This window comes from Capra hircus, chromosome 18 (genome assembly GCF_001704415.2).
Source record: "Capra hircus breed San Clemente chromosome 18, ASM170441v1, whole genome shotgun sequence".
NCBI lineage: Eukaryota > Metazoa > Chordata > Mammalia > Artiodactyla > Bovidae > Capra > Capra hircus.
The window spans coordinates 50,157,901-50,181,260 of record NC_030825.1 but is presented as its reverse complement, the minus strand read 5'-3'; the positions used below and the strand labels follow the sequence as shown (position 1 = coordinate 50,181,260).

Below are 23,360 nucleotides of genomic sequence, written 5' to 3'. Positions count from 1 at the left end.
TCAAAGGAACAAAGAACATACCTTGGAGTAAGGACAGTCTCTTCAATAAATGGTATGAAAGTTGGGCATACAAAAAAAGAAACTATTATCTCACATCATATACAAAAATCAACTCAAAATTGATTAAAAGCTTCACTCTAAGACCTGAAACCACGAAACTCCAATGAGAAAACTTAAGCATATGCTCACTGACAGCAGTCTTAGCGGTATCTTTCTAGCTTTGTCACCTGATCGGAGGGAAACAAAAGCAAAAATAAACATCAAACTAAAAATCTCCTTCATGGTAAACAATACATCAAGGACATGAAAAAATAACCTACCAAACAGGGGAGGATACCTGCAAATGATACATCTGACAAAGGTTAATATCCAGAGTATAATAAGAACTCATACAAGTCAACAGCAAGGAAACAAACCACCTGATTAAAAAGTGGACAGAAGCCAAATAGACAGTTTCTCATTTTCTGGAAGAAGACATCCAGATGGCCAATGGGCACATGAAAAGATTGTTTAACACCACAAATTATTGTCTTTGCTGGCAATTTCCCTATTCACCCTAGACTTGGAGAGACGCACCACCTGGATGAGAGTGCCAGCTCTGCCACTGTGAGGCCTTATTAAAAGTGTAACCTCTGCCAGACCCAGTCTTCTCACACATAGAATACCTGATGACCATAATCCCAAATCAGAGGGTTGTTAGTAAAGCAATCAGAGGGATCCAACCATCTGTCCGTTCATTTGATGACTGCTTGTTGAGAGATGAATCGGCAGCAGGCTTTGTACTATCTGCATAAGTGGAAAAAAAAACAGATAAAAATCTTGCTCCATAGAGCTTATATTCCAGTTGGAAAATATATAACTTTCAAATTATAATACACAAGCAAAATATCTAATGTGTTAGAAGGGAATAACTATTTTGAAAACGATGTTGGTAATAGAACAGAGCAGTCCACAGAGGGCTTAATCTCTAATTGGCTGCTTAAGGTGGCCCTTGTTGGGGAGATGAGATCTGAGCAAAGGCTTAGAGGTCAAGAAAAGAGCCATGTGTATTTTGGGGAAGAACTTCTAGTTAGAGAGATCAGCATGGATACCACAATGTGAATGGACAATGTGAAGTTTCGAGGAACAAAAGGGTGACTGTGTGACTGCAGTAAAGGGGGAGAGAAGGAGGGTTGAACTCAGGAGATGGAAAAGTAGATCACAGGCTATTGCAGGACTCTTGCTGTAAGTGAGATGGGAGCCCGAGGCAGAGGAGGGATCTGTTCTCATTTGTATTTTAAAAGGATCTCCTCTGCTGCTGGGTGGAAAATAGACTGTACGTGGACCTGGACAAAATAAGAAAGACCATTCTCAAGGCCATTACAGTAATCCTGGAGAGCAGTGACAGGGACTTGGATGAGGATTGTGGAAGGGGAGTTGGTAGAACTGGGAGTTCAGTAAAGAGGTTCCCCATCCACAGCAGTGAAGCCTGCAAGGCTTAGTTACAGCCCTGGACACTCCAGAGACCATGCAACTAGGCTTCCCATTCACCCTCCCCACTCCCAACAGTGGGAGAGGCCATGACTCAGGCAATCTCAGAAGAGGAGCTCACCATCCCAGTGTCCCAGGCAGCGAAACCAATGACACTGGCATCTGCAAGGCACTGAGGACCCTGGAGGCACAAGCAGTGATAGTCAGGGCTTGGAGCCTTGCCCCTGACACAGGCAGTGGAAGGTGGAAAGTGCTAACCAAAGGCAAGGATGGTTCAACATCCAGATAGCGATAAACGTGATACACCACATCAAAGAAAACTAAAGGATAAAAGCTATGCGATTATCTCAATAGAAACATAAAAGTTTTTTTTCAATATTCAACACCCATTAAAGATTTTAAAAAAAACCTGAATAAATTGGATACAGAAGAAATGCATTTCAAAATAGTAAAGGTGACATATGACAAACTCCTAGCAAACATCATACATTCAAGGGTGAAAAGCTGAAAGCTATCCCCCTAAAATCAAGAACAAGACAAAAATGCCCACTCTGCCACTCCTATTCAAGATAATATTGGAAGTCCTAGCCAGAGCAATTAGACAAGATAAAAGAAAAAAGATGTCCAAATTGGAAAGGAAAAAAGAATACTGATACTATTTTTGGGTGTCATGATTTATATAGAAAACCCAAATAACTCCACCAGAAATTATTACAAATTATAAATGAAAATAAGGCTTCCCTGGTGGCTCAGACAGTAAAGAATCCACCTGCAATGCAGGAGACCTGAGTTCGATCCCTGAGTTGGGAAGATCCCCTGGAGGAGGGCATGGCAACCCACTCCAGTATTCTTGCCTGGAGAATCCCCACGGACAGAGAAGCCTGGCAGGCTACAATCCATGGGGTCACAAAGAGCCAGACACGACTGAGTGACTAAGCACACAAATGAATACAGTAAAGTTGCAGGGTACAAAATCAATAGAGAAAACATGTTGCATTTCTACATGCTAAAAATGAGCTAGCAGAAAAAGAAATTAAGAAAGCAATTGCATGTATAATCACAACAAAAAGAAGAAAATACACAGGAATAAGTTTAACCAAGGAGGTGAAAGACCCATACACTGAAACCTATACAATGTTGAAAGAAGTTGAAGAAGACTCAAATGGAAAGATAGTCCATGTTCATGAATTGAAAGAAATAAAATTGTTAAAATGTCCATATTACCTGTACAATTTACATATTCCATGCAATTCCTATCAAAATCTCAAAGACATTTTTCACAAATAGAAAATAGTAAACCCCAATAGCCAAAGAAATCCTGAAAAAAAGAAACAAAGCTGAAAGTCATACTCTTGTGGTCTCAAACTAAATTAAAAAGCCATGGTAACTGGCAGAAAAAAACACGATAATCAAAACTGCACACTACTGGCAAAAAAAAAAAAAAAAAATGAGAGAGAGAGAGAGAGAGGTACATAACCAATGGAACCGAATTGAGAGCCCAGAAAAAATCCACATAAATGGATAATTGATTTATAACAAAGGAATAAAGAATATACCATGGAGAAAGGACAGTCCCTTCAATAAATGCTATGAAAGTCGGGCACACAAAAAAAGAAACTATTCTCTCACATCATATACAAAAATCAACCGAAATTAATGAAAAGCTTGAATCTAAGACTTGAAACAATAAGGAGGAAACACAGGCAGCATGCTCACTGACATCAGTCTTGGCGCATCTTTCTAGCTATGTCACCTGATCGGAGGCAAACAAAAGCAAAAATAAACATCAAACTAAACATCTACTTCACGGTAAACAATACCATCAAGGACACAAAAAAATAACCTACCAAACAGGGGAGGATAACTGCACATGATACATCTGATAAAGGCTAATATCCAAAGTATATAAAGAACTCATACAAGTCAACAGCAAGACAACAAACCACCTGGTTAGAAAGCAGACAGAAGCCGAATAGACAGTTTCTCATTGTCTGGAAAAAGACATCCAGATGGCCAATGGGCACATGAAAAGATTGTTGAACACCACAAATTATTAGGGAAATGCAAATCAGAACCACAATTAGATATCAACTCATACCTGTCAGGATGGCGAGTAACAAAAAGGTAAAAAATGACAAGTGTTGGCAAGGATGTATAGAAAAAGGAAACCTTACTCACTCTTGCTGGGAATGTAAATTGGTATAGCCTCTATGGAACAAGTTGAGGACAGAACTAACATATGATCCAGCTACCCCCCGTTAGGGTATGTGCACAAAGAAGACAAAAACACTAACTCATAAGATAAATGCACCCCTATGTTTGTCAAAGCATTATGGACAATAGCAAGATACGGAAACAGAAAGTGCCCGTCACTGGATGATTGGGTAAAGAAGAGGTGAGATATATATATATGTGTATGTATATATATATATAAAACAATACCGTGCTATAAAAAACACGGACAGGCCTTGAGGGCATCATACTTTGTGAAATAAGTCAGACTGAGAAAGACAAATATCATATAATTTCAATTATATGTGGAATGTAAAAAGTAAACAACATCAACAAAATAAACAAACCTAACGAAAATAAATGCATATGAAACAGAATAGTAGCTATGGGGGGGAGGCAAAATGGGTGAGCAGATCAACTGTACGATGACGGACAAAAACACAATTTTGGGGGGTGCAGATTATACAGAGGCAGAAGTATAAGGCTGCATACATGAAACTGTTATGATGTTATGAACCAATGTTACTTCAATAAAACATTAAAAGTGAGAATCAAGAATGACTAGCGGGACTTTGGTATATTACTGAACTACTGAAGTCATACACTGAGGTCAGCAAACTGTGGCTGGAACCACTGGGAAGGGAAAAGATAAGGAATTCAGCTTTGGGCACTCGGAGGTTGAGATGACTACTGTACAGGGTTTAATGCATGAATTTGGAAGAGAGGTCTGGTCGGAGATATAAAATTTGAAATTCTAACATATAGATAGCAATTAAAACTGTGAAATGCTGAGATCACCAAGGGAGTGAGTGCAGCTTAAAAAAAAAAAAAAAAAAAAAAACAGGAATGAATCGGCACTGAGTTGTTCAGATCAAGGACCCAAAAGAAAAAGAGGCAGAAGTGAAGGCCAGTGAGGTTAAGAAGTAGTCAAGAGATTACATGAGCATTGTCTGAGGGGAACAACCAACCTGCAAAGGTCACATAATGTGTAAGCGCATTTGTTTAACATCCTCAAAAGTTTAAAGCCAGAGACAGAAAGGACATGGGTGGTGCTGACAGATGGCGGTCAGGGAGAAGCGGCAGATGCTGCTACACAGGAACAGCATACAGTCTATCTCGACGCTGGAGTAATTTTTTATCTTGATTGTGGTGCTGGTTACATATACCTGCTGCTGCTAAGTCACTACAGTTGTGTCCGACTCTGTGCAACCCCATAGATAGCAGCCCACCAGGCTCCCCCGTCTCTGGGATTCTCCAGGCAAGAACACTGGAGTGGGTTGCCATTTCCTTCTCCAATGTATGAAAGTGAAAATTGAAAGGGAAGTCACTCAGTCGTGTCCAACTCTTCATGACACCATGGACTGCAGCCTGCCAGGCTCCTCTGTCCATGGGATTTTCCAGGAAAGAGTACTGCATTTCTCATAAAATGACACAGAACTATATGCATCCATTGTACCAATGTATAATCCCTGGTTTTGACACTGGACTATAATTATGTAAGATGTATCCAATTGGGAGAAACTAGGCAATAGGTGGCAGAAGCAGTGAAGAACCCGCCTGCCAAGGCAGGAGACATAAAAGTCATGGGTTCGATCCCTGGGCCAGGAAGATCTCCTGGAGGCGGGCATGGCAATCCACTCCAGCATCCTTGCCTGGAGCATTCCATGGACACAGGAACCTGGGGGTCACAGTCCAGAGGGTTGCAAAGAGTCAGACTCGACTGAAGCGACGTAGCACAGCACAGGCAGTGGGTACATGGGACCTCACTACACAACATTTGCAGCTTCTCGAAAATTCATCATTCTTTCCAATAAAAGGTTATCTTTTTAAAAAATCTTGTTTTTAATTTTAAATTTATTCATTTTTTAATTGAAGGGTAACTGCTTTCCAGAATTGTGTTGGTTTCTGCCAAATATCATCAGCAAACTAGATATAGAAGGGAAATTTCTCAACCTGATAGAACACTATAATAAATCTACAGTCAACATCACACTCAATAACGAAGAATGTTTTCAGTCTAAGATCCAAAACGAGCCAAGACATTATTGTCACTACTACCTGACCTACTACTGGAGGTTTTAATCAGTAAAATAAGGAAAGAAAAGGAAATAAAATAAATGGAACAGAAAGTTTGACCCTGCCTAGAGTTAAGGAGACTTTTTATTGATTACTTGATATTAAAAAAAATAAAAACAGAATGAATCTCAAGGGTACTGTGAGGAAGGAAAGATGTCGATCTCAACAGGTTACCTACTGTAGGACTCAACTCTTGACAGCACAAAATTCTAGTGATGAAGCTCAGTGCTCATCAAGGCTTCAGATTAGGCTGAGAACCTGACTATAAAGGGGTAGCACAAGGGAGTTTGTGTGCGTGGAACAGTGGTGGTGGTTACACGTGGCTACACACGTGAGAAAATGAGATACTGTGTCACATGGGATCTTTCCTTGCAGTGCAGAGACTTTCCCTGTGCTGGGGGAGCTCCAGTAGTTGTGGCCACTGGCTTACTTGCTCTGTTTTATGTGGGATCTTAGTTCCCCGACAAGGAATCGAAACTGTACCCTCTGCAGTGTAAGGGCCAAGTCCTAACCAGGGGACCACAGGGAAGTCCCTGGAAGCCTGTGTTAAATATCATTCCCGCCAACGTTACATGAATTGCCCAACAAACATGGGAAAGCAGTCACCTCTTCTTCTAGAAAATGAAGCAACTGACAGCAGTGTTGATACGATTTGCAATTTCCTCATCGCTGTGTATTATACACATTACTTCTTATAATGTTTAACATATCCTACTGTCTTGGCATTACATCAAAGTTGACACGGTTACTAAATACTTTTTGTATTAAATCCTAAGACAAGATATCTCAGCATGCATTCACCAGAATTTTCTCTTCCTTATTCTGACTAAATTTTAAACATGAAATACCACTCTATTTGCTTTTCTTTAGGTTATCTAATCAAAAAGAGATTCTGAAGAAACAGCTGAGATTTATTAACCAATAGAAATTACTGTGGATTTCTGAGGAACACTAGAGGGAAGTGTTTTTATTACACTTTTATTACAGAGGGAAGAGAAGGCATTCATTTAAACGAAGGATTATAAAATAACTATGAAGCATCTACGAGGAGCAAGGCAATTTCAGGGACATGGGAACTCAACAGTAAGGTATCAGATACAATCTCTGGCTTCACTGAGCTGTCGGGTGATGAGCGGTGCTCCATCCTTGAAGACTTTTAAAGCAGAGCCAATAGGACTTGTGGACAGAGCACATACTGACAGGGAATGTTGAACAGGAGGATTCCTACGTGCTGTTTCTCATAAATCCTCTGTTCCTTATCAGTGTCTGACAACAGAAAGGCGGGAATGGCATGCCGCTCCCAGGCCTGAGGTCATAGGATGAGAGATGCATGAATCTCTTTCAGTAAACATTCTCCTTATGACAAAACTGCTTAATCAGAACCCTCTTTCTTGAGATATGGATTGTTTTCTGTCCTTATGACCACTGTTAATCCCTTGTTCCCTTGGTAACACTTGCTGTACGTTTGGTTTTCTCATCTTTATCACTGCAGAAAGAAATTCCTTGTACAACAGCCTAAATATACTCACAGAAATATCATTAAAGCACCCTTTCCTGCACCAGAGGCTTGGGTCCCCGTGTCTTTCTTTCTTTCGCGCTCTCTCTCTCCCTCCAGTAAACCCTTCGAGCTCACTCCCCTGCCGGGGCTTTCAAGAGCTCCTGGAGAGGGCGCCCCGTGCCTTCGTGAGCAGTGCAAATCTGTTCTAGGGGTTTTGGTTCTCTGCGTAAACCACGGAATATTAACCTCTTTCTCTTTCACTTTCTTATCGTCGACCCCGGACCACCAGATTCCAGTCCATTAAAGGACCGAAACACGGTGTGGGACCAGGTGTGATGGAAAGATGAGCAGAAATAACTCAGGTCTGGCCTGAGCTGCTCTGACAGCGACAAAGATGGCCGCTGGACTGCTTCTAAGCTGCGGGAAGGCCTGAGTGTGCTGGTATGCGGGCAAAGCGCAATAATGTTTACGCTGTCTACATTTATAAGCATCTTCTTTTTGCTGCTGCACCAAGAGGTATGTGACATCTTGGTTCCCCAACCAGGGATCGAACCTGTGCCCCCTGCAGTGGAAGCACAGTCTTGATCACTGGACCACCAGGGAACTCCCTACATTTACAAACGTCTCTAATGTCGGGTCCTGGACAGGTTCCCTGTCCTTTCCCTGCTTAATCCCTACTACCGCTGGGACCATATTAACAAAGTCTAAGTGCACACCAGGGGAATTTCAAATAGAGGCACTTCTGGCCCTTCATAAACTCAGAGCCTGGACCTACCTCCTCACCAATAAAGCCAAAGCCTCCTGCCCCACTGTGCTCTGACTTCACTCCCCACCAACTGAGCTCTCTCCTTGGGGAATCCCTTTGCTATTTACTGTATGGATGACAAACTTTATCTTGTATTTACTGTTGCATGTAGTCATGTATGGATGTGAGAGCTGGACCATACAGAAGGCCTAGCGCCAAAGAATTGATGTGTTTGACCTGTGGTGTTGGAGAAGGTTTTTGACAGCCCCATGGACAGCAAGGAGATCAAACCAGTCAATTCCTAAAGGAAATCAATCCTGAATATTCATTGGAAGGCCTGATGCTGAAGCTCCAATACTTTGGTCACGTAAGGCAAAGAGCCGACTCACTGGAAAAGACCCTGATGCTGAGAAAGACTGAAGGCAGGAGGAGAAGGGGATGACGGATGACATCACCAACCCAATGGATGTGAGTTTGAGCAAGCTCTGGGAGATGGTATGGACAGGGAAGCCTGGTGTGTTGCGGTCCACGGGGTCGCAAAGAGTCGGACACGACTGAGCGATTGAACAACAACCTGTTGCGTGTACATGAATCATCCTGACATCCATGCAGATTCCTGTGCGCGTGCCTGTGTGTGTACTGGGAGGTGACCTGGAGGGGCGATCAGCATCCAGCAGGGGACACTAGGCCCCCAAATTAAACAGGAAGCATGATTTCAGGAGTATAATCCTCTCTCTTCATCCCCTTGGGCATTTAATGGTTAATGGTTTAGTTTACACACTTCCAGCTACTGTAGTATCCAGTCTGGGACAGAAGAGACAAGCAGAAAACTGAGGAGTCATCGGGGAACATTATGAGGCTTCGGGGGCTCAGGGTCCCCAGCTGCACCATCTTTTTCTCTCCACCTTCCAGAGCCTTCCTTATTTGTCTTACATATAATCTCTAGGATTCTGAGTCAAACTTGCTTAGTGGATGTGGTAGGAACAAGGATAACTACTTCAACTTTTCTGAGCCAGAGTCCTACAATTTTATGTCAAACCCAGGCTCCTCTGTCCGTGGAGTTCTCCAGGCAAGTATACTGGAATGGGTTGCCTTTTCCTTCTCCAGGGGATCTTTCCAACCCAGGGATCGAACCCGGGTCTCCTGCACTGGCTGGTGGTCTCTTTACCACTGCGCCACCTGGGAAGGATTTGGGGTCAGCTGAGGATCAGTCAGGACTTTCATAGAATCTGTAGATGTGAGGACATATTCTCAGGGAAACCAAGCCCTCCTAAAACCAAGTTCCCTGCCAAGTTCATAACAGACCTCTCTATTCAAAACTTTATTCCTTCTCTTGTCCCACGTCAGGATTGAGGAGTGTCAAAGAAAAGGGGGCAGTGTTGAAACCAAGGAGGCCACTGCGGACTCCTCCAAGATACATACACAGCCTCTGTAACCCCTGTTTCTTATTTGTTGAAAAGGGCTTTAGTTTCTTTCCTAGGCCTTCCCTGAGTTCCAAACAGCAGACTCAAACAGTTACTAATTCGGGAAGTGAGGGAATGCAGGAAAAAATAGGAGGAGCAAGAAAAGTAATAATGGCTTAAACAATGGTTCAGCGGTAAACAGAATCCTAGTTCCTCCTCGTGATACATAAAACAATGTGACGTGTGTCTCTGAGTTGTTCTATAGAAATTAACACCTTGACTCAAGTAAAGGATGATGACTACACACAGACCACAAGCAAGTGGTTGGAACCAGAAGGTTGATGATTAAATTTCTGAAACAGGGCTTCCCCAGTGGCTCAGTAGTAAACAATCCACCTGCCCATGCAGGAGATGTGGGCTTGATCCCTACTCCAGGAAGATCCCACCCGCCATGGAGCAACTAAGCTGGTGTGCCGCAACTACTCAGCCCACGCTCTAGAGCCTTGGAGCCACAACTCCTGAGGCCCGTGCACCCTAGAGCATGTGCTCTGCAACCAGAGAAGCCACCACAATGAGAAGCCAGTGTGCTGAGACTAGAAAGTAGCCCCTGCTCTGCGAAACGTAGAGCAAAAACTCAGGTAGCAAGGAAGACCCAGCACAGCCAAAAATACATTGGAAAAAAAAAAGATTCCTGAAACACCACCATTACCTCACCAGCAACCAAGCAGAAAGAAGTCATGCATCCTACAGCTCTCACCCCAAATGCTGTCTTGCTTGGAAGCCTTCGGGAAGTTCATGTCTTTTGAGCCAGGATCATCCATTCTTTGCCATTGAGAAAATTATAACAATGTGCACCTTTTGAGTAGATTCTGTCTGTGGGGTAAAGACCTGGTAAGCGGCACGAAGGCTGGACTTTAGACCCAGCCACCCCCTCGCTCCATCACCTTTATTACTGTGTTTCCCCGGCTACTCCCTCCTCCCTGGCATTACCCTCACCGCAGTCCCTGCCGTGCCACAGACATGCCCTGCTCAAGGACATCCTTGGGACTGCATCTGCTTCTGACATCCCCCTTCACCCTGCTGGGTAACTCTGAGGCTTACAAACAGGAACAAAGCCAGAGGCCAGGGCTGCCAGGATTCACCTGTATTCTGCAACTCCAAGACATTCACACACAAAACTAGACACAGTTTGGAAGAGCTGCCCTCAGGAAGACATAACAATGTCAGAGCAAAGGGTGAGCTGAAAAGACACAGCCTTCAGTGATCCCGGGTCAGATAAAGGGAGGAGGAAGAGGTAGGAAATTGTGGCAGATGAAAATGTGCATTTCTACTGGAATGTTGTCCTGAGAGTTGTGAGTGTGTGGAAGAGAGATTCCCTGAGGATCTATTATGTGGAATCCTTGTGGGAATCGTGTGGAGCCGGGACCAGTGCAATAGCGTTTGATGGTATGTGACTGAGAGTGAACTCTACCAAGAGACTGTCACTTTGCGGGAGCGGGGGGGCCGGGGGGGTGGAGCACTGACTGGGATGAGGGAGTGAGTGCATGAGTGCAAGGGGCTGATATTATAGATCTGTCTTCATGAGTCTGTGTGTAAGAGGGGAGCACAGCGGTGCATGTACGGTGAGTGAGAATGTGGGAGGTATGTGTGGCATGGGGGGCTGCATGTCTGTGTGACTATGTGTGTGAGTGTGTGTGTAAGAAATCTGTGACTGGGTGTCGATCTGTGAGTATGTGAGTGGCTTTGTGTGCACGTGTGGGTTTGTCCGACACAGCAGTGACTGTTTAAGTGCCCGTGGGTCTTTCCATGTGTGTCAGAGGGGATCCTGAACTGGTGGCCCTGCCAACTGTGAGTTACCTGGAACTCATCTCTGAGCATTAACGAGAGCAGAGCGAGGGGCTCCTTAGATGCCTCTTTTCAAGAAGAGTGAGAGAATGTGGCCTCAGGCCAGGCTGGAGGGCACCGCGTCTCCAGTCTGGGTCTACACGCAGGGCCGCTCACTCCACCTCGGGTCTCCTCCCCAAGCCAGGCCTTTCCTCTGCCTCACAGGAGGAGGTGAGCAGACCCTGGGCCCTGGGGTAGGGCTGTGGGGGGATGTGGTCTCAGAGAATCGAACCACCTGAAGCTGGAAGGAAATAACTCAGCCCCAGTTCAGGGTTTACAGTAGAAATCGGTCAGTAACTTGTAGATTCTCCCAGTTACTCTCCTGCCACACATCCTGTGGACAAGCACCGACTGACTGGGTTCTCAACAACGCTGTACAAGTTCTTGCAAGGACATGCGTTCCCCTTGATGATTCTGATGCACACGCATCCCACACATGGGGCCTCCCCTTCCATTATTTCCCGTTCATTTTAAACAACGCTCCTCCCTGGAGTGAATTTTTTGTATTTTTATATCCTCAAGTCTTGTCTTCAGAGTTTCAGATATCAGATGGTAATCAAAGGGTGCTGTTCCAGAAAGGGTCTTCCCTCTTCTGACAGGTCACCCCTGCACGTGCCAGGGATTAGGCTAAAGGTTTTACGTATACTAGCTCATCTATTCCTGGAACACCCTGGAAAGTAGGAATTCCTGATAATCCTCCTTGTACTGAGGAAACTGAGGCGGGGAGAATTCAACTAATGGATCTAAGATCTCACTGCTAGTCAGGGACAGAATTAGGACTTGAATCCAGGAAGCTGGCTCTTGAATCCATGCTCCTGTCCGTCTCTCTTTCTCCCAGTCTCTCGTTCAGTCACACCACGTGGCATGCAGGATCTTAGTTCCCTGACCAGAGATCAAACCTGTGCCCTCTGCATGGGGAGGGACGAGACTTAAGTTCAAGTCCTTGAACCCTTGGCTCTTGCCTATGACCCTCACAACTCTTCAAAGGAACAGGGACCTAACTCTGGTGAAGTAGGGAGATGGGGGATGAGAGTTTGCCCTTTGATGTCTAACCTGGTGCAGCCCTGGGAACCACTGTAGGGCGGGAGCCCACACCTGGCCTTGCTTCTCATCCACTCTCATCTCCCCTGGCAGGTCCTGTACACACGGGATGTGTCCTTGACTGTTGGATCTCCATTGACAATCAAAGGGAAACCTGCAGTCTCTTTCAGGTGGGTACATTATATACAGCCCATGGGGGTGGAGGTGGAGGAGGAGTGAGAATACTCGAGTGTGTGGGGGGACGCCCACTTCACACGTGAGTGACGTTTAAGCGTGTAACCAGTGTCAGGGGCACACAGTGCAGGCGCAGGACTGCTGGCAGGTCTCGGGGGCCGGGAGAAGGCTCAGGGCTTTGCCTCTTTACCAAGGGAAGTAGGACATCCAGCAGATGCAGGCCCAGGCCACTGACTGCTGCTCAGCCTGAACCTTGGGCCAAGGACCAGGGCATCCCGCCTCCCTGGGTGGGGTGAGCTGAGGAAGCAGGTCCCTGGGAAGAAGGGTGACAGCACCGCCAGGAAGGCCGGCCTTCCAAGAGCGAGGAGCTGGGAGAGGAGGGGTGTGTGTGTGTCCAGTGTGGGTTCCCACACAAGGAAGAGACCTGTTCAACACGCTGTGTGCTTTGCCCATCAGCAGGAATCCAAAGTGCAGGTGGATTCCCACACTGGGCCTGATGAGAACTCAGACAGCCCCTTTCATTTTGGAGTGCCCTGTGGCCAAGCTGTGAAGATAAACAGCCATCAAGACGGGAGCTCAAACTGTGAGGTGGAATCCTCCAAAAGCCCTGTGAGGACGGCCAGCCGCCTGTCCTGCACGGCCTGTGCTGCCAAATGAGGACAGGTAAGTGTGCCGGGACCACCCCTCCCACGGCCTCCACAGGCTCTCCTAGAGGAACACTGCTGTCCCCCAGCCCCGCCCGAGGTGCCCGGCACCCACCTCCCGTCATCGCCCCTGCCCCGTTCATCACAGAGCACCCTCTGCTGCTACCGCCATCCTCAGGTATTCTCCCAGATCTAACCGGGCTAAGATCAGTTTACGTGCCCTTTTGCTCCAGACGCAGAATTGGCTCTGACTTCACCCACAGGTATCATTTCTACCCATGCCGTTATTATTTGAATTTTGGGGTCACTCAGTAGTTAAAATATGCATATGAGTAATTATAATCCATCCAATACAACTCTTTCTCTCTCATTAAAGGCCTCTGAGTTTGTTCACTATGTCTGATCAGTTTTCTCCCAATGTGGATAGCTAGGCAAAAAAATATAGAAACAAAAAGGAGGCCTAGCACCACAGCACATGATGGACCGACCACCCTGGCACCAAGGGGCAAACATTTGGACATAGCAAAAGATCTGTAATCAAAACAGGAAACGTCAGAAGAAATGTTCACATATTGAGGTATGCGGAAGTCATTCTGGCTTCTACACTGTACATCTGCTTTAAACCATTAAGGAAAAAATACATTTAGAAATCAAAACAAAGCTGGATAGCCCTTGTGGACATGGTTGCAGACAAATGCCTGTTATTACTGTGAACTTGAGTTTTCTGAAGTGTATCAGGATCAAGGATACCGCCATCAATTCTCAAAACAATATCTGCCAGCAGCTGCCCAACTATAGCATTAGAGTCTCAAGGTAAAAATAACATCTTTCTCTTACTTAAGAAGAGTAGTAACAGGACTTCCCTGGTGGCTCAGTGGGAATCCGCCTGCCAATGTAAGGGACTCGGATTCGATTCCTGGTCCTGGAAGATTCTACATGCCATGGGGCAACTAAGCCCGGGTGCCACACTACTGAGCCTGCCCTCTGCAGCCAAGCTCTGCAACGAGAGAGCAGCCCTCGCTCACTGCAACTAGAGAGAGCCCAAGAGCCACAGTGAAGGCCCAGCACAGCCAAAAATACATAAAATAAACAAAAACAGTAGTAACAAAAGATAGAGCTTAAGCTATAGCCTCTCAGAATAAACCACTAGATTTTGTATCATGAATAGTGCTAGACAATTGCTTTAGATTAGATTTTAGCAGGAAAAGAACATGTATGTGCAGTAGTCGTACGTGTTTTATATCTTAATGGCCAGATTACAAAGTTAGACCTACTTAGATAAAATTAGACAGCTGCCTATCAGGCTTAAAACAAGTCTCCCCAGAAGTGCCCAGGCCAGCCTGTTCTTCAGGATTCTTCTCCTTCTTTCCTCAGGGAATGAGATCTGCTTCCCGAAACTTATTAAATTTCCAGTCGTCCCTCTTCCACTTACTCATAATTGGGTCTGTGGACCAAGGGACTAAAAACCTTAAACCATGAAAGACTGCGATCCAGTACTTGGAACACGGAAGATCCCAAAGCAGGGTCAATTCCTCAGACTGAGGTAGGATGATGATCTGTTTCAGCAAGAATTAGCTAACGCAAGTGTTGTCTTGTTTCCTCAAAGATTCAGGGGAAGTTAAAACAGGAGCAGGGATTGAAACCAAATTCCTCTAAAACCAAGTCTCCTTACCAAGTTTCTGATTATTCTCTCTATTCAAAACTTCTTGTCCCCTTGGACCGCAATGCTGTGCTAACTGACCTGGCACGACCAAGTAAGTAATTAAAAACAAAACAAAACAAAACAAAAACAAAGAAAGAGGGACTTCCCTAGAGATCCAGTGGTTAACACTCTGAGCTTCCATTGCAGGGAGAATGGGTTCAATCCTTGATCAGGAAACTAAGGTTCCACATGCCATATGGCATGACAAAATATAAATATAAATAAATAAATAAATAAATATATATACATATATATATATTTTTTTTTTTTTTTTAAGAAAAAGGAAAGGAAACTCTTCCTGAGGAAAAGGGAAAGTTTCGAGGAGCTGGTATAAACAAAAAGTCCATTGGAGGAAACTGAGAGTTTAAAGTACAGTGTATTTTCATTGGCTGAGCTGTTTCCAGGCAGAGAGAAAATCTTTCTTCTTCCTGCTGGGGGTCGTAAAGTAAGGTCACTTTTGCCAGAGAGCTGAGGTACATCTCTTCCTGCTGGGATCTGTGATGACAGCCAGTGGCACGTGGGTAAGCGCTCCCTCTTCTGGCTTCCCAACTTCATTTTAGTGAGGTTTTCCCTTGATTAATTCTCACAAGAAAAAATCATAGAAAGAATGCCTATGTACCTACTTCCCACTTTAACTATGAATATTCTTGTTTCATTATTCCTCCCACTTATGGGGGGGGATTTTAAAATAAATCTCAGTCATACTAAATTTTTCATATAAATACTCCAGAATTTCTCTCTAACTGATAAAGACTTTGAAAACATAATCACAGCTACCACTACAATGTTCCAGAAAACTCCCTGGATATCATCTGATGCACAGATTACATCTGAATTCTCCAACAGAATCTGAAGTGTACTTTTTCAATCTAGGGAAGATATCTTTCAAAGGCAATGGGGAAACCTTGACTTTTTCAGAAAAGGTCATCAGTAACAAACCCCTTCTAGAGAAATGTTACAGTACATCCTTCAGGCAGAAGGAAAAGGATACCAGTTGGAAATCTGGAGTTACACAAAAGAATGAAGAACAATGGAAATGGGTGTTACATTGGAAAATATAATTGTGAAAGAGAAATTATAACAATGCATTGCAGAGCTTATAACATATAAAAATAAAGTGACAGGCTGAGATAGCACTGGGAAGTTGCTGTATAACACAGGGAACTCAGCTCGGAGCTCTGTGATGACCTAGAGGGACGGGGTGCACAGGGGGAGAGGCTCAGAAGGGAGGGAGGGGCTTCTGTGTATACTTGGGACTGATTCACGTTGTTGCACAGCAGAAACCAACACAACACTGTGAAGCAATTATCCTCCAACTACAAAGAAAAAACAAAAATAAAACACATGGGAATGAGCATATGTTAGAGGAGAGGAATGACAATATGCTATTATACTGCTTATAAGGTGGTATATCATTTGAGGTAGATTGTGTACATTAAACATGTACACTAAAAATCCTGAAGAACCACTAAAATGACAAAATAAAGATTTTTAGCAAAACAGCCAACCAAGAAGATAAAATGATAATCAAACTTGATAATTTAAAAGATGGCATGTTGATGTATGGCAAAACCAATACAATATTGTAAAGTAATTAACCTCCAATTAAAATAAATAAATTTATATTAAAAATAAAATAACAAAATAATCTTTATTTAAAAAAACACAATAAAAGATTGCAGAGAAAAAGGGAAGGTGGGAACAATAGCTGAGACAAATAGAAAGCAAGTAGCAATATGTTAGACTCAATATTTGACAATATCAATAACCCAATTAAAAGTAGATTTAAATTAAACTGGATTTCCACCATAATCTGACTAAAGCCACATGATACCCATATGAGTGCAATAAACCTGCAAAACTGGGAGAAATAATAAATCATTGCTTTAAACCAATGTATTCTCAGGAGATTTCTTATTCTGCAATGAGTAACTGGAACATCAAAACCAGAGTCTGGTCACTGCATCCATGTGTATAACTGTACTTGTTCTAACAATAAATTCTGTCTTCCTCAGTCTAAAACGCTGACAACTCATTTCCAAACAGAAAGACCTAGGTTTCTGACCACAAAAACTGGGGAAAAAAAAGCTTGTAATTGTTTGGATACAAGAAAAAGATTCTTTAAGGTCAGTTTTCTATGGTTCTCTAACTCTGTCTTTCATTAAAAATTTCAAGTGCTGACTTGGTCATTTTCTCTCTTTAATTTCTCCCATGCATTTTGCACAAAGCCAGGCAGGGGCTTGATATACAATAAACATCCTTAGAACAACCAACCAATTGCAGCTTTGTGTGGGAACCCACACTGGACACACACACACACCTCCTCTGCCAGCTCCTCCCTCATGGAAGGCCGGCCTTCCTGGGGGTGCTGTCATCCTTCTCCCCGAGCACCTGCTTCCTCAGCTCACCCTGCCCAGGGAGGCGGGATGCCCTGGTCCTTGGCCCAAGATTCAAGCTGAGCAGCAGTCACTGGCCCGGGCCTGCATCTTCTGGACATTCTATGTGCCTTGATAAACGACCAAAGCCCTGAGCCTTCTCCCGGACCCGAGACCTGCCAGCAGTCCTGCGCCTGCACTGTGTGTGTCCCTGAAGCTGGTTACATGCTTGAACGTCACTCACACGTGACGTGACCGTCCCCACACACACTCTAGTATTCTCACTCATCCTCCACCTCCACACCCATGGGCTATATATAACGTACCCACCTGAAGAGACTGCAGGTTTCCCTTGGATTGTCACTGAAGAGCCAACAGTCAAGGACACACCCTGTGTGTAAGGGACTTGCCAGGGGAGATGGGAGTGGATGAGGGGCAAGGCCAAGTGTGGGCTCCTGCCCTACAGCAGTTCCCAGGGGGGCAGCAGGTTAGACACCAAAGGGCAGACTCTTGCTGTTGTTCAGTCACTAAGTTGTGTCCGACTCTTTGTGACCCCACGACTGCAGCACGCTAGGCTACCCCGTTCTTCACTGTTTCCCGGAGATTGCTCAGATTCATGTCAGTTGAGTCACTGATGCTATCCTACCGTCTCACCCTCTGCTGCCCTCTTCTTTTGCCTTCAGTCTTTCCCAGCATGACGGTCTTTTGCACTGAGTTGGCCCCTCACATCAGATTAAGAGCACAGATTCAGAAGTCAGCTGCCTGCATTCAGTGCTGATTTGGTTCCTTCCTAACAGTGAGACCTTAAGATTCATTAAACTTCCCCGGTCTTAGCTTCCTTGGCACAAGGAGGATTATCAGAAAGGCCTCCTTCCTAGGATGTTCTCAGGAACAGATGAGCTAGTATATGTGAAACCTTTAGCTTAATCACTGGCACGTGCCGGGGACAAAGTCTCAGAAAGGGAGGACCCTTTCTGAAATACCATTCTTGCATTATTCTCTAACATCTGAAACTCAAGAACTGAGGATGTAAAAATATAAAAAAGAAAACAACTCACTGCAGGGCTTCCCTGGGAAAGAATCTGCCTGCCAATGCAGGGGACACAGGTTTGAACCCTGGTCTGGGAAGATCCCACATGCCACAGGACAGCTAAGCCTGGGCCCCAATCTCTTGAGCCTGTGCCCCAGGGCTCGGGAGCCTCAACAAGAGAAACCACTGCAACAAGAAACTCTCACATCAAAACTAGAGAGCAGCGCCTGCTCCCCACGATAGGAAAAAGCCCACACGCAGCAGCAAAGACCCAGTGCAGCTATTAATAAATATATAAATCTTGAAAAAAAAGTCATTGATTAAAAAAAATTTACTCCAGTGAAAAACATGTATTTAAAGAGAGAAGGAAATAAAGGGAAAGGGAAGCCCTATGTGTGGGATGCAAACGCATGAAATTATCAAGGGGAATGCATGTCATTTCAAGAAGGTGGACAGCACTGTTGAGAATCCAGTCAGTGCTTGTCCAAAGGGGGAGGGACAAGAAAGTAATTGGGAGAATCTATAAAGTTATTGACTGATATCTATTGTAAACTCTGGACTGAGAGGGAATTTATTCCTTCCAGCTTCAGATGACTTGATTCTCTGCAACCAAGTCCCCCAGCGGCTTTCCCTTGCTCAAGGGTTAACTATATGCACATATGTAGGATTTGGTTCTATCCAGGGTTTCAGGCATCCCCTGTGGGTCTTGGAACATAACCCCTGTTTCCAAGGAGCCACTACTGTATATCGTTTTGAGTTGGGGTGGGGTCTTCATTTCCTTTGAGGAGTATCCAGAAGTAAAACTGCTGGATCATATGACAATCACATTTTCAATTTTTAGAGACATCGCCATGTTGGTTCCCATGATGGTTGCACCAAATTTCTCTCAACTTTCACTCCACTCTCCTCGTGTTTGCATGGTTTCTAAGGAGACGTTTGATATAATTCTTATTTTTGCTCCTATGTGGGCAGCTGCTTTTTCCCTCTGGCTTCTTTTTGTCTGTGGTTCTGGTGTCTGGCATAAATGTGGGAAATTCTCAGATATTATTACTTCAAATATCTCTCCTGTTCCTATCTCTTTTCTGCATCTAGTTCTCCCATTAAGCACATGCTACGCTTTCTGTACCTGTCCCAGAGTTGTTTGATATTCAGTATTGAATATTCAATATTCAATTTGATATTCCAGTCTTTTTTCTTTTTTTCAGTTTTGGAAGTTTCTATTGACATATCCTCAACCTCCGAGATTCTTTCCCAGCGATAGCTAATCTAGATAATGGGCTCATCAAATGCATTCTTCACTTATGTAAAGTTTTTACTCTGTAGGGGTTCTTTCTGACTCTCTTAGAATTTCCATCACTCTGCTTCTATTATCCATCTGCTCCTGTAGGCTGTACTTCCTTCCTTAGAGCTCGTAGCAAAGCTTTGTATTAAGTTTTGAAACCGAGATGTGGGAATCCTCCAAAGCTGTTTTGTCCAGACTCTCTTGGCTAATTGGTGTCCCTTTCTGTTCCATGTGAATTTTAGGATCTGTTTTCCATTCTGTACACAGAAGCCACTGGCATTCTCACAGAGGATGCACTGAATCTCTCAAACCACACTGGATGACATATTTAGAATTAACGGTATTAACAACATTGTCTTCCACCCATAAACGTGGAATGTCTCTTCATTTATTGAGGTTGCTCGTCTGTAGTCACTATCAATGGTGTTTTGTCATTTTCGGTATGGAAGTCTGGCACCTCCTTCGTTAGATTGTCTTAAGCACTGTATTCTTTTTTTACGCCACTCTACAAGAACTGGTTACTTCCTTTCCTCTACAGGCTGTTCATTGTCAAGGAATAGAAATAGGGAAGAAGGCTCAGAGGGCCTGAAGAGGACAAAAGCAAGCAGCCTCCTTTTATATGTGGACTGTCTAGGAAACGGTAGGCACTCAGAAAGTGAGGGATTCCTTAGGTCCTATGTCTCTAGCAGACCTCCAGGCTGGAGGGGTCCGGAAGGATCTGGGTGCAGCCTCCTACATCACACTTCATAACCCCTGAAAGCTGCCAGATGTTCCTAAGCGAGGGGGGACAGAAACCAGGAAAGCCACGCACAGTGGTTTATGTCGTATCTGCCCGAACACCTGACATTCAGCTCCTGAGTTCCAGACACCCCACCAGGCTGACTTTATCCTCGACTTTTCAGTATCAAGTTCCTTTTGCCAACAACACCATTCTCTAGCCCTCTCAGCATCACGTAGGGTTCACACGGACTGTCTGGCACGTGTAAAGGTAAGTTACAGAAAGGAGCTGTAATGGTTAATCTTCTGTGTCATCTTGACTGGGCTATTGTGTGGTCAGGTCTTGGGTTATACGTGATTTTCAGTGTGTCTGTGACAGTGTTCCCAGGATGAATTTACATCTAAATCCACAGACTGAGTAAAGCAGACTGCGCTCCCTCGTGTGGATGGGCTCCCCCATCATCTCAAGACCTAAACAGCACAAAAGTCTCACCGGCCCAGAGAAGGGAGGATTCTTCCTGCCTTCAGAATGGAACTGAAACGCTGGCTCTCCCTGGGTCTCGGGCTTCCAGACTCAGACTAGAACTACATCATTGAAGATCTCGGGACTTGTCAGTCTCCATAACCAAATTCCTCTGCGTGTACATGTGTACACACACACACACACACACACACACATGTCTCTCGGGAGAACCCTGACAAATACAGGGACAAATAAATATTTGAGGAATGAAAAAACAAGTCAAAAGAGGCTCACATATAAAGTCGTATCCCTTCCTTAAACAACCCCAAACCTGACCACCTTCTTCACGACATCCTGAGATACTCACTCTGTCTCTGCTTCAGGGAGAGCCTTTGACATTTTGGCTAACTGGGCCCTTCCCAAACCACACTCCCCATTCCACACCTGGGACAACTTTTCTCTTTGTGCCAAATCTGCCCTTGATGTCTTCCCTAAAAGCAAGAGCCAAGTCCTAGTTCATATCAGGAATCTTTTATTATCACTGGCATAAGTGTGAGGGCAGGGGGACATCCTGGCATCTTCTGGGAGTGGCCATGATCCTGCACATTATAGTAGAGTCTAACGGGATGGATATCTTCCCTGGAAGATCTTCTGCCCCTTATAATGTATCCACTGAAGTCAGCACGATATCTCCCCTCACAACCAGCATTTTCACAGACTGTAGGGGCAGGCGGTGGGCAAACTGGCAGATGGGCTTGTTATTCACAAACACCTAAGGAAGGAGATATATTTCTTGTGAGCTCAGAACAATTAGGCCTCCTCCTCTTTCCCTTTCCTATTTTCATTGCTTTCTGTAAACTTTCTTTACTCTGTAAAAGCAAAGCAGAAATTCTCCTCCTGGACATCCTGCCAAGACACTGCTATAGGAATCATCCTCCATGTCCACTTCCTCGCCTCCAGAGCTGCCACCCCTGCTTTGCCCTGAGGGCAGGGGGCCTGCACGTCTCCCTCCACACTGCTGACTGTCCGATACAGGAAGAGCTGTGTGGAGTTCACCGCAGAATCTCTAATTGTACAGCACACAAGATCCTGAGCATAGAGGCCTATGCTATGCGGGGACAAGGTGCTCAATCACTCTGCTGTGCACCTGAGATTCACATAGTAAGGGAAATCAATGACACTTCAATTTTAAAAAGCACATGTGTTAAAAGTACAAAACAAAACAAAATTGGTCTGTTGTGATCACATCAGAGTTGGACTCTCCGCGTGTTTCTCCATGGCAGGCCTGACACAGCCACAGCACCCCACACCTGGAGGGCCCACACACCTGGTATTCATTCTCCAGCACCAAGAACTGCAGCTCAAATGGCTGGCCTGGCACGAAAGCGTCAGTATGCAGTTTCTGTTCCTTCCCCCAACTCCCGTCCTTTAAAGTGTTCATCACCACCATGCCGTCGCAGTACAAGAAACGAAATGGAATGTCGCCACCTTCCCCAGTACCCGTGCCGAAATCCACCTGAAGCTCTGGGTTCTTCCTGCAAAGACAAGAGGACAGCTCCTGCAGGCAGGCATTTACTGCAGACAACAACTTCCTCAGGAACAACCACAGCCCTTTTTTCTCTCTCCCCACCTCCTTCCTTCCCCTTCGCCTTGCCCTCTTTTCAAAATATTTATACCTTTCACACTTTGCTATCTCTCTCTCTTTTCCTCCCCTGCCTCCCCCGATTCCATCCCACCCCCCAACACACACAAATACACACAGACACACAGAGGAAGGAAATCCTGCCTGGAGTGTAATCTCACACTTTTGCATGAGACACCTCAGCTTATTCCAATGATTCAAGAAGATCAAGCTCTTTCCAATGAGTGTCCCCATGACATGCTAACACTCTCCCCTTCTGCTTCACCCTCCATCAGACATAAACTGGCCTCTACTCACCCAAAAGGAGACAGAAGTTTTGCCTTGATCTTCACCATGTAACACACAGTCAGGGAAACAGACTGCTGGTAGGGGTTCGGCTATGGAAGAGACGGATGCGTCAGTGAATGAAGAGCCAGTGTCCTCTCCCCTACATCGTTGCCCAAGCAGAATCAGGACACAAAACGTGATCTCCTCCCACAGCTAAGACACATTAGTATACCTCCAACAAGGAGACATTAATCCGAGTCCAGACATGCACTCAGAGGCACAGATACATATGTTATACACAAACACTTCCAAACCCAGAGAAACAATGTGCAAAAGGACATACAATAATACAAATCCAGTGATTCCCACTCACACACGCACACTCTCTCCATTCTCTACCAGCATTCACGCAATGATTTGTGTCAAGGTGACCCGGCACCAGCAGCCGAGGTAATCAGATTCCTTCCTCCCATCCTTCATACCAAGGAGTCCATCGTCTCCAGCTAGGCCTTTCTTCCCTGTTGAAACTGTGTGTGTGTCTGTCTAGAGAAGGCGCCCTATAAATGCACGTAGGAGCTGAGTCACTCCTGACCCTTTCACTCAGGCTACAGAGCCCTGCCCTCTATTCTTCTGAAATTCATGACATCAAAAGTATGTTCAGTCCACCTTTGATTGCATTACTAACAACCCTCTATTTTGGGATTATGGTCATCAG

At 44.7% G+C, this 23,360-nt stretch overlaps 1 protein-coding gene across 1 annotated transcript; it reads right to left on the bottom strand.

The window, feature by feature from the left end:
- Positions 21,382 to 23,158, bottom strand: LGALS15 (lectin, galactoside-binding, soluble, 15). The gene is given in 4 exon segments (NM_001285625.1): positions 21,382 to 21,508; positions 22,064 to 22,271; positions 22,676 to 22,755; positions 23,128 to 23,158. Coding segments are annotated over 4 exon segments (414 nt in total). The 5' UTR covers positions 23,140 to 23,158; the 3' UTR covers positions 21,382 to 21,394.